The 12554-nt window shown below is 39.2% G+C and overlaps 1 protein-coding gene across 3 annotated transcripts in view; it reads right to left on the bottom strand.

Moving 5' to 3' along the window:
• Positions 1-4718: 4718 nt before the first annotated feature.
• The window catches only part of TMEM240 (transmembrane protein 240), a 238512-nt gene continuing 230676 nt past the window's right edge, over positions 4719-12554 (bottom strand). For all 3 annotated transcript variants that reach the window (XM_063943013.1, XM_063943014.1, XM_063943012.1), the window contains one exon: positions 4719-10830. In XM_063943013.1, coding sequence (XP_063799083.1) covers positions 10682-10830 — 149 coding nt within the window. In that variant the 3' untranslated portion in view covers positions 4719-10681. The remainder of the gene's footprint in view (positions 10831-12554) is intronic.

Here is a 12554-nt window from a genome sequence, read left to right as displayed (position 1 = left end):
TGAATATTTAAACATAACTCAATAGTAACTTGCTAGGGTCATAAAGTGCCATGAGCTGCAAAAAACAGAAGGGATATATATATATAGAGAGAGGGATATCAATGATGTGGATTTGTGAATAGCAATAACCCTGGGTTATCATTCTTGTTGTGATGTGACCTCCAATTTACAGTCTTTGAAGGAGTTTGTAAAAGGAATATCTGTAAACTTGCTCATATGTGGACCACCACCGGATGTCAGTGGTGATTAAATGTTTTATGGATGACTATATCATTTCAGTACCAGATGATCTTTTATATGTTTTAATAAATTTGTGTATTGGAACATACTGTTTGTTTTACAAAATAAGATTGTATGTGGCATCGGGTCACTCTATTTTATTATTAGGAGTGTTATAACAGCTCCAAGGCGCCAATTTCACTACTGCTACATATTTGTTTTCCTGGTTTACTCCTAACAGGGAACTTAGTGTGTGTATATATATGTATATATGTATATATGTATATATATATATATATATATATATTTATTTATTATGTAAGGGAGCATTATTTTGACCTGATATATGTAGAACATGCTACATAGCCATTAATCAAGTATCACATGACTCACCCTGAATGATGGAATACCTATAAGTCAGACAAGGCTTATGGGCCTCTCGTCAACAATTTTCTGTCTTTGTATCAAAGGAACTTTATTCACTCCTTGATGAACAAAGCCATAATTAACAAAGCACTGAAATCACTGATAAAGTGTGTACACACGGTGAGATAAATCAGTAAGATTTCATAGGCAAACGCAGGGGGGGTTCCAGTTGCCCAGAAACCCACCCCCCCTCCTCTTGGCAAGTGGCTCAAATTATGACAACAATAGCAATGGTATATAATATGATTACTAGAGCTGCCGCCATATCATTCAGTTTAAGGGACAGTGCATAGTTGCTGCAAGTGCCCAGTGGTTGCAGCTTCTACAAAATTGCAGTGTGTGTGGATGTGAGTCCTCAATCAGTGACCTGGACCAGAGAGTAGCTACCAGGAAGAAGAGAGAGGAGCCTTACCATGAGGTGGGAGAATGTGTGCTTAGGAAGTGCAGTACTGGTTCAATTATATTTGTATATTTATTTATTAATTATAGTATATTTATCCTTTTCCTGGCCACTTATTTATATTATGTAAATATGTTTGATACAGCCTGTACTATAGACTATGTACTGTATAGTGTTAAATATTAATGCTGTATTCCATGATCTGCAGAGTGGGAGATTGTGGATTGCATTTGGAAACCCCCCTTTAGAAATCCTGCGTTTGCCACTGAGATTTTGACTATATAGTCAAAATCTTATGAAAAGTTAGTGCATATCTCAAGGTGTTATGCAGCTTGCGATACAGACTCGATCCCGATGCACGCTTCTGTGGGGTTGGTATCGTAAGGCTAGATAGACTGTGCAGGCAAGTCAATCTTGACTATCTAGTGTGCTATCTAGTACAAAGTATAGTCAAAATTGGCACTTAGTCAAAAACGTACATAGACAAAATCTCAAGCAAAGATAGTCAAAATCTGTACTATCTGAGCTCTGGGGGAGTTCAAGGGAAATCGCATATTCAAAATTGGTCATAGCAAGGATCTCACCATGTGTACACACCTATAGACTAACTATAAAAGCCACATGCACTTCTATTAACTATTCATGATCCATCTTCCATTTCTTAGCAACATTTATTATGTGCAGCACCAAGCTAGTCATTTACGAAGAGCAAAATGTCCGTTGAGTAGCGCAAAATCATTAGACCCTCAGTGTTCATCAAATTACCCAAGGTTATACTTGCCTACTTCACCTCCAGGTGAGGGAACGGTAGGAGCGTGGAGTTACAATCGTACATCGGGAGCAGTAGGGCCGTGGGAAAAAATTGTTTAAGCTCACTAACACCCCTGATGCCACAGCATTATGTCAGAGGCAGTGCCATGCTGATATGATTTACAGCAAATCGTGCCAACACGTCCATCTCCTGCCAACTTCATGGGAGTAGTGTGCATGCGTTAACAGGGTTGACTATTCTCCTGGGATCCAAGTGGTCTCCTCCAAAGTCATGAGTCTTGCATAAATTCCAAGTGTGTAAGCAATCATGGCCTAGAGTAGTGATCCCCAAGCTATGTGCCTAGGCACCCTTGGGTGCCACGAGGCTCTTGCAGCCTGAATCTAAGGATGACAGGTAGGCACACCTTACTTAATTTAATATTTTATTACCAAATGTATCAATAATAAACTTTATTCTAGGGGTGCCATGAAAAATATGCTGATACTCAGGGCGCCATGATTCAAGAGAGTTTGGAACCACCGGCCTAGAGTGTTCCTTGCAAAGTATGGAGAAGGCATGCTGGCTCCCTGATTGTTTTTACTCTGTAATAGGACTTGAATTTTGCGTTAGCTCATACTCTGGCACGTTCTCAGCAATGTATTAAAATCTTCACATGCAGATAAAACATTCATATAGGCACACCACCCAAAATTAGACAAAACAAGACACAGCCGATCCACCCAAACACCACCCAGAAAAGCCAACTATTTGATGAAATTCCATCATTCAAGGGCAGGATGTACCAATACTGGTGTTATTGGGACGTTTTTATGCCAGTGTTTTGAATCTGCTATGGCATTTTTGTGGTTTGTACTATGGGGGTAATTCCAAGATGATCGCAGCAGGAAAATTTTTAGCAGTTGGGCAAAACCATGTGCACTGCAGGGGAGGCAGATGTAACATGTGCAGAGAGAGTTAGATTTGGGTGTGGTGTGTTAAATCTGCAATCTATATTGTAGTGTAAAAATAAAGCAGCCAGTATTTACCCTGCACAGAAACAAAATAACCCACCCAAATCTAACTCTCTCTGCAAATGTTATATCTGCCTCCCCTGCAGTGCACATGGTTTTGCCCAACTGCTAAAAAATTTCCTGCTGCGATCAACTTGGAATTACCCCCTATATGCATTGTTTGGAAGCAGTGAATGCAGTCACTGCTTGTCAGTGCGGTTAGTTTTCACTTCCATCCTATGTCCTCTCCACACGCACATTGTTGTTTCTGACATGCGCAGTAGGCTTGCTACCCAACAAACTCACTGCCAAATACCTGCCACACAACCGCATTACTTACCCCTCTCCGTGATATGCCACTGTATTTACAGATGCCAGCAGAAGGTATAGTGACATTTCACTCCACTCATTAGATGTACATTATATTTAACAAACTACATTACCAATCCCCCTATTAACAGTGTATTATGTAATTGAGTGCAGACAGCAGTAAGGTGGTTACATTAAAAGTTACAAATAAAATGTAAAAAAGTTGTATGCAGGTTGAACAGGACTGTGATTGTGCCCTAAAGCTGGGTACAGATTGAGTGATATGTCGTGTGATCCAGCAGATTGGGCCAAGATATTGTTCACATCGACGCATATTGGGCAGTGTGTATGCCCGATATGCGGGTGCCTGCGGTCGCTAGCATCGTTGTCAGGTTTGATGTGTTGCACATCAAACCTAATGATATCGTTAACATCCTGCAGTATGCTAATGATGGACAGAACATGATCAGAACGATGTGTAGCTGGTCAATCCCACCCGGCAGGCGACAGGACCCTTCATTGGTAAGTGCTTACACATTTGCATGATGCAGGAGAACACAGAGCGACAGACTATGCCATGCTGCATTCAGCTGCAAGGTATCGTTAGCTAAATCTTCTGGTTGACCCTATTTGGCCAGAAACTACATATCGGGCCATTCTAGTGTGTATTTCTTAGTGTGATTTGTAGTGAATGGCGTCATTATGGCTCTGCTGCCCATTGCACAGCAGGGAAGCAGAGCTGCAATAATGTCATTCACTGTGTACCATCAAAACTCATACCATCCAACAGAAGGGGGATTGATGGACTTCCACAAAATGGCTGCTTCATCTGTGTAGGTGCTGGTGTGCTGGGTTTAGGTATTTGTCTGTGCAGTATAATCTTATACTGCACAGTACTGCTATTAGATTATACTGCACAGACAAATACCTAAACCCAGCACACCAGCACCTACAGTAAAACATAAAATGAATATAGTCAGTTTGCTATCTTAAGGAAGTAATTTTATCCACTGCTTTAAAAAGGTTGTAGTTCTACCAGTAATGGGCATTGTTAAGAGTATGTCGCTAAGAATGCATTTTGGGATTAGCACTTTTAATGTTGTTGTTATGTAGATTGTGATAATGTTATTTCATGCCAAGGGACATCTTTGCTGTAGTTTTTGGAACATGGGTATATCATTGAGGATTAAATATAAATCCCAGTAGTATTAGGGAAAAATTGGTTTGAATGTGTTGGCAGAATTGGGTGCTAAACCTTCTGAAGCAAAAAAGCAATCCTGTTATCTGGCCTTTTAGAGACCAATTACACTTTCAGAAGAATGCAGCAGTAAATGCCTGCTCAGTATCACTATGCTTATGTGTGCAGTACCTTACATTGCATACGAGGCGTGTCTAGTGATTGGCTGAGACTGTTGTCATGGTAACACAAAACCTGCTTCCTCTGCAGCTTGTCAACATATGCAGCATCTTCTCAGATTAGGTCCATTGACCGGTACATTGTCATATACACCATCTCATGATCATCCTTTTCTTCACTAAATTTTCTGCCACAAAATGAAAATTGTATTGTTTAAATAAAAAATATATATTGGTTTTAAACTCCTTTGCAATGATGGCAAGTTTTATTGTATACAGAAATTATTGCAAACTTGAATTATGATGTTCTGTACTAAAGTATAAAGATTAGCAGCCCCGTGGCTACTGGAACTGACCACAGGCATAACCTGCATAGCTGGGGCATCATTCTTTTGTTACATTCTTGCTTATTACAGATACACATTTGCATATTTTTATGAAATTATTTATTGCACTACATGATCTAGACTAGAGAGAGGACATGGAAAATAAGTTTATATATTACGAAAGCTGGAACCAGAACTCAGTTCACTGCTAGTCCTGAGGTAACCTATTGTGACACCCATCAGTATGATGAAACCTAATTTGTAATAACATAAAATTACATTAGAGGCCATCCTGGAGTTTTCGGAAGATCATAAAATTACTTTAGAAGTCATTCAGTCTTCACTGGACACCACTGAGCTCCTGAAACCACTCACCAAAATTAAAGCAGTCTGTCTTATAGGAAAATGATTCATTGATTGATTTATCTCCACTATGTATTGTTGGATGATTTGGGGATTATTTACTGACTAATTAATGTCACCATTTACCAGTTTTCCCTTATTTATTACTTTGTCCTATGCAGACACAGACATTACCGCTTTCCGTCAGCCGCCAGAAAATTTATGCCCACAGTGGGTAGGTATTGGTTTCAGCCCACTTAATTTTAAGTCTACTCGTATACTGGCAATGACAGCCTCAGATTCCACCAATGTTACAAAGACCCATTACTTATGTTTCCTGACCTCCAGATTGCATTATGCAGCACTAAAGTGAGCCCTCTGTTGTGCAGCTCAATGGAAAAGTGTAAACTTTCCCATTGAGCAAAGGAAATTCTGGGATGTCACTGTACTGACATACTGTACCGTACACTAAGCAAGGATATTCCTATGGATAGGTAGTCCATGGTTCTGCAAAAGAGATAGGTCTTGGGTCACTCCTGCCAAAAAGCATATATAGATCTAGAACAACCAGGTAGGTCAGCTTCAGTTATATCCAGTTATACTAATTCTATCTATGTAGACAATGGCGTCTATTCAATTACTTTCGAAATTCCGGACTTGTCGGAAAAACGTCAGTTTCCGACTTTTTTTAGGTCGAATCTGGATTCGACTTATCCAAGTCAAGTGACGTTTTTCCAACTTGTCGGAAAACACGTGTATCAGTGGATTAGCCGTGGATCCACGTATTTTGTCGGATTTGTGGGCATTTTTAACAGGCTTTTGGCCCGTTTTAGACAATGCCGATTCGACTTTAAAAAAAGTTGTATCGGCATGTCGAAAACGGGCTAAACTTGTTGAAAACACCCACAAATTGAATAGTGCAGTGTGAGATCCTTGAATACACCGTAATATAGGAGACTTGAAACTTGCTAAAAAAAATAATTAAATGAATAAGGTCAAATATTATAAAAGACAAATGGTAGAAAATATTTAAGATAAAAAGACATAGCTCTGTAATGTGTGCTATACTTTTACAGCCCTATCATTTGGGGCATCGATGATCGGTGATCCTCTGTGGAATCGACAAAAAATAGTATGTTAAAAATCCCCAACCCTCCATTCCCAACAATTATTGGGTTTGGAGCGCCGAATCGAAGATTCCCAACTTGTTGGATTTCCCCGATCCCCCAACCTAGTGCTCGACAGAATGGGTAATTGCCCCAATACCTGCCTAATGGATGGGCCCCTTACATTAAATTCAGAATTATTTTCTCATGCTTGGTATTGTATTCTCAGGAGAATAAGCCAATACATTTATGTGATAAATTTGCATGGTTGCACGGATTGGTTTTAGGTAGCTGTAATAACAAGCATAGTAAATACATATTTCTTTATGCAGTTTAAAAATAGTTTCCAGCTTCAGTGACACTTAGCAAAATTATGAAATACATCCTGGTCTGGAGATCATGAGGGAGGACAAAATCATCATGAAAGTACGTACGAACAATTCACAATTTTTCTTTTGTAACTTGAGCTAGGAGTTACATACCAGGATGGTCTCTAAAATTCTGAAAACTTAAACCTTGTTGGTGGAGTTCAATGAGCGAGCAGGATGCCGGAAGAATTCGGATTTTTTTTAAAGGGGCAAACACTTACAAACAGGGGCGGATTGGGAACAAAAAATGGCCCTGGAAAAAATTTGTACTAGTGGCCCCACTTGGGCAGCACCAGAGATGTAAGGTCTAGCCATGGGCCATGGCAGCAGCACCCTCCCCCAAGACTTTCCAGATAGTGGGGATGTCCAGCATCAAGGGGAAGTTAAAAGGAAATAAAATTAAATGTTATGAGCACATTATATGATACACCTTTAGAATTTAGGAAACTATATAATTCTTTAGAAAGATATATTTTCTTGCTTATTACACCAACCATATCCCAATCACTATTCACTCAATCTTATAAGTCAGCCAAGCAGGCAGACAGAACATACACTAGATCATCTGCAATCACAGGCTAAGTGGCAAAGTCATTTTCATATATGCAAATTGTTTGGTATCTTATTCATTATGTCTATAAATAGGACATGTCCTCAAACAAAACAGGCCCCACGGGTGCGTTGGCCCACCGGGAATCTTCCCTGTAGACCCTATGGCCAATCCGCCTCTGCTTACCAATCAAAACGGGTGGTCTTCAGGTTGCCGACTGTCGGGATCCCGGCGCACAGTATACCGGTGCCGGAATCCCGACAGCCGGCATACCGACAGTTTTTCTCCCTCGTGGGGGTCCACGACCCCCCTGGAGGGAGAATAAATAGCGTGGCGTATGCAGCGCGCCACTGTGCCCGCAGCGAGCCCACAAGGGGCTCATTTGCGCTAGCCACGCTGTCGGTATGCTGGTGGTCGGGCTTCCGGCGCCGGTATGCTGGTCGCCGGGAGCCCGGCTGCCGGCATACCATACCACACCCATCAAAACCATGCCTTAGGTGATTGCCCTTTTAAAAACAAGTCTGAGTTTGGCCGGCATCCCGCGCAGCCACTGATCTCGGGTTTCTCACATCCGACCCCTTGACGGTAGAGCGCCAATAAGCCCAAAAACCTGCACTTATGTCTTGGCACACTAAGGTAGTCTTTTACAAAGGGGCTACTGTTTGCACTGAATGATGGGTGGATTGAGGCCATCCCTAAGTGTAACACTTTTGCCATGTCCTTAGCATTACAACCGCACAAATTAAATTTTGTAATGCACAATATGTTCAAACGAGGTAAATGTTTTGGAGGTAGGACAAGAATAAAGGGGTTTCTTACTTTGCACAATGTTAAACTGTGTTTTCATCTTGCAGTAGAGTACAAAATGAACATCCTAGACTCACAATATAAACTGAGCACACAATTTGGCACAGATGATTGCATTTGTAATGCATCGTCCAATCATAAATTACCTCAGAGTCATTTAATTTTTAATGTAAATTCTGGTTCCCTATTTTGTAGATATCCATTATCTGGCCTCTCAGTAGCGCAATGGATGAAAGTAATATAAGAGGTTTGATGTTGTGTTTAAAATAAAGTGCTTTCAATGAAAAATAGCATAAACCTGAACCTTGGCTAAGACTAAGATGCAATAATGTAAAAATCCTAAATTAGCATATCTAAATATGGCTTCAGCTTTCACCCACAAAAAATATATATTTTTTCAGGACAATTATAAGCAAACAATTATTAAATCTGTTGAAGTGCACTAAAGCTATGCATATGCAATGGAAGCTATACAAATAAATATACATGTACATACATACATACACAGCACGCTCGTTAGATGCAACCACAAGTAGACCTTCATAACATCTGAGCGCAATTATATACCCAGCTACGTGACACCAACAAAACATGAAATCATGAGGAATATTGAAAACAAAGACAAAAATTGTAAAATAATGTTCAGAATGGCAGAGAACGTTCATGCAATTCCTATGGAGTTCTGCCACATTCCCATGCAGTTCCACCACCACTTTCCATTATCATCATCATCATCACCCTCGCCCTCAAACCACTTCATGTCCAAACAGGAAACAAATGCAAGAAACAGACTTAGGGAATTAACACAACACAAAACATCTGTCAAATTTGTGTTTCTAATAGAGTATTGAGATATAATAATCAGTGAATGGCTCTAGATTTTCCTCAAAGCTTTCTGCTAGAGAAGCCCACAAGGTTCAGTATCAGATGCAGAAGCCAGGTCACTATCTATTGTTTCAGCTATGAAAAACTTTGGTGGCAGCCATACCAGACATAGATTTTTAAAGATGCAGTCCCACACCTCGAATTATGTAGCAAATATGCAGTCTCTTAGAAATGACCAACTTTACAAAAGTGCCAGCATTTAAAGGAAAGTTTAGCACAAAAACGAAAAAATCAGTTTTCTGTGAAATCTCATAAATAACACAGGATCTAAATAGATTACTTACCATGCGGTTAGATGAGGTCCTAACAGTTTATGCATACCTGGCGTTGCTTGTATTGTTGTTCCGGTCACAACTAAAGACCAGTGTCTTTTTTGTCATTGAGGTGGCATGCACACATTTCTAAGTTAGTTATTAGGGTGCCCACCTGTGCATGAACGACAGACACCAGGTACGTAATCTTTAAAGGACTGGTTTTACCTATGATATTCCAAAAACTGAATTTTCAGTTTTGGATGGAATTGTCTTGCAAATCAAAAGTTTTTTTAAGTTACTTTTTTTTTGTATTCTGACAAATACATAAATATTTGGCAAGAGTTTTTCCAATGTCAGCACGGGTTTGTAAAAGTTGGTGCAATCTCATATCTTCCAAAATCAATATTTAGTGAGTATGAAAATTCTAGCCCTAAAATTTTTATTTTTAATGGAGGTTCTAACAATATGACAAATTCCCAAAGATTCTACATGGGGGAAAAAAATATCTAAAAGACTTCATGCATTTGTGAATTTGTCTCCCCTATGTTCATATTTAAGACCACTTTTTTGTTTAAATAAAATTGCCACTTTTGTGAATTTGGACCAAAATATCATTATCATCACATGTTATTTTACCACTGAAGAGCATTATTTTTTTTAAACTATTAATGTATATTTTCATTCTTCAATTTGGAGATTGAAACTCACCCTCATACTAACAAAGACCACATATAACTAAAACGGTCAGACATTTTTGACATTACTCACAAATAAATGACTTTTGCTATTTTTTTATGGTTTTTTTTTAACATTAATATTTCTGCAACATAGAAAACTAGTTGATCATTTCACAACAAAGTATGTGTTCAGGGAGAAAATAGGTGTGTTCTGTAAAAAATACTACTTTTATTTTTAATATAAGTGGATCTGCACTTTTAAAAAGCTGCATTTGGCACTGCTCACAAGCAAACATTAAGACAGGGTTTAATGGAAGGTTCAATGAAGACCATAGCATTTGTTGCAACAACGACTGTGCTATGTTCCCGATTGGATGTTCCTTAATTTGGCACAAGAAGAGACATTCTTTCACCTACAGACCCAGAAGCGACTGTAAGGACAATTTATGATTTTTCCAGAGTAGTGCCCATAACAAATCTTACAATAAATGACACTTAGCAATATATGACACTCAAATCCTCCACTCCTTCGACAGTACAGACACACCCAAAAGGTAGGGTAAGTCTTGAGGTTTCCACAACTTGCACTTTTGAAAGTATTAATGACACGTCTTTTAGATTTTTTGTTGTTTTTACATATTTACAGAAGTTCAACGCTAAAATCTGGTGCCCGAGACATGTACCAAGGTCCAAGTTTTCCCTTGCACTCTACGTTGAGTCCTTCTCCTACCAGATAAGGGCAGAAGCAAAAGGTGCAAAGGAAATAAAATTGTTTTCCTACTGTCTTCCCATTTCGGAAAATGAATTGACTGGTTTTTGCTTTTTCTTTTTCCCCAATAGGAAAGAAGAGTTGTATATTCTCTGTATGCAGAGGATACTGTCTGTAGATGGCCCCTCAGAGATGCCGCGGACTTGGGTGTCCATTATGGTAGAGCTTTTGCTTGATGTGAACCATGTTTCCGCTGGTATCATCATACTGCCGCGAATGACGTTTTCGAAAATCCCTTAAATTGCAAAATTTAGGAATCCAAGACCAAGAGTTGTCTGTGGAGAAACAGATTGAAGAAATGTAAATATGAATCATTGTATCTTAGTTTCATGACAGTGTTGCTGGGAAGAAAAGTCTACTTATGAGTGAAGTACACACATCAATTCCTCCTTTACAGTATGTAGTATATTAGTATACTGTAGGTACACTAGTATAAATACAACTTTTAAAACATATGCCCATTTTCATACAATAAACTAACCTACACCAAAATGAATTGGGGCATATAACTTCATCATAATGGACTGCAATCTTGAAAATATTTATGTTACAGCATGCCCAGTTGTGCACAATGCCTAAAGCTTTTAGGAAAAATGGGAAACTGGGAAATGAAGAAACTAGTACCTACAGTAGCGTGCCTATGAATTGTGATTATTGCCTATTCATTGTTGTGTACCTTTGTGGAAAAAACAAACAAAAAACTGATGTTTTTCATTTATTTGTGTGAAGATTAATCATTGAAAAATAAGAGGGTGTTAGGAGTTTAGGTTAAGAAAGGAGGTTTAGGGGTTAATGTTGTTATTATTATTACAATCTACTACTTTGTGTGAAACACACCATTGTACAGAGTGGAACTGTGAGAATGCTAGTGAGGGTGACTGAAAAGGAACTGTTTCAAACAAGCCATCTTTAGTGCCACCATTTGCCACTGGTAAGAGGTCCTACGCAATGTAGGTAATGAAGAGACCTAGGCACTCTCTACAATGTCTGAATGTCTGTAACACATGCAAATATTACAAAATCTGGTATAAATTATACTGTAGAATTTGCTGAGATATGTTCTAACAGTAAGTTAATTAACAAGTAATTCTGTCACAAACACTCTGAAGCAGCAGCCATTTTGTAAGATAAACTAATACTGATGAGAACAGTTTATTAAAACACTAGTTACTAGTGGCACCACTGGCACAAGAATTATGATGTAAATGTTAAAATAACTGTTAGGTGGGAAGTAAGAAAAAAAAAAGTATGATTGTATTTAATTTTATTTGATGTGTTCAATTTAGACAAGACTGTCCTAATTGTTTCCACCCAAAATATTTACCTCACGTAAGTATGTCATTCAATTTTTAAATACTGTGGTCATGTATTATCTCAGTGGTTCCTAAACTTTTTAGAATCACGGCACCCTACTTTATTAGAATTTTTTTCAGGGCACCCCTAGGCCAAAAGTTTCTTACTGAGAAAGTTTGAAAAATAATTAAATTACGTATATTGTGTTTATGTGTCATCCTTAGGTTCATATTTTATGACTGGCTTCCACAAGCATAAATAATTTAAATTGACCATAAATAATTTGAATTGATCTTGGACCACCAACCCAGAGCACCCCTGCAAGTGCCGGAGGCACCCCATCTATCTCATAGTCACATCCATTGGCATATTTAGAATGGGTGTAGGGTGTGCGGTGGCCATTTTCCTATGAGATTTGCACATTTGCAGTAGAGGTGTGTTCCCACTATGTTCCCGGAGACTTGCTCATGCGCTGTAGACTCTGGCATAAAACTAGAGTTTACTGTGCTGCAAGAGAGGAGGGAGCCCAACAGAGAGCATGTACACGGGGGTGGTCTTCAGGTTGCCGACTGTCGGGATCCCGGCGCACAGTATACCGGCACCGGAATCTTGACAGCCGGCATACTGACAGTTTTTCTCCCTCGAGGGGGTCCACGACCCCCCTAGAGGGAGAATAAATAGCGTGGCGCGCCACTGTGCCCACAGC

Source organism: Pseudophryne corroboree, chromosome 10 (genome assembly GCF_028390025.1).
Source record: "Pseudophryne corroboree isolate aPseCor3 chromosome 10, aPseCor3.hap2, whole genome shotgun sequence".
Classification (NCBI taxonomy): domain Eukaryota; kingdom Metazoa; phylum Chordata; class Amphibia; order Anura; family Myobatrachidae; genus Pseudophryne; species Pseudophryne corroboree.
Note: the sequence above shows the minus strand (reverse complement) of the source record. Positions and strands in the feature narration are given on the sequence as shown.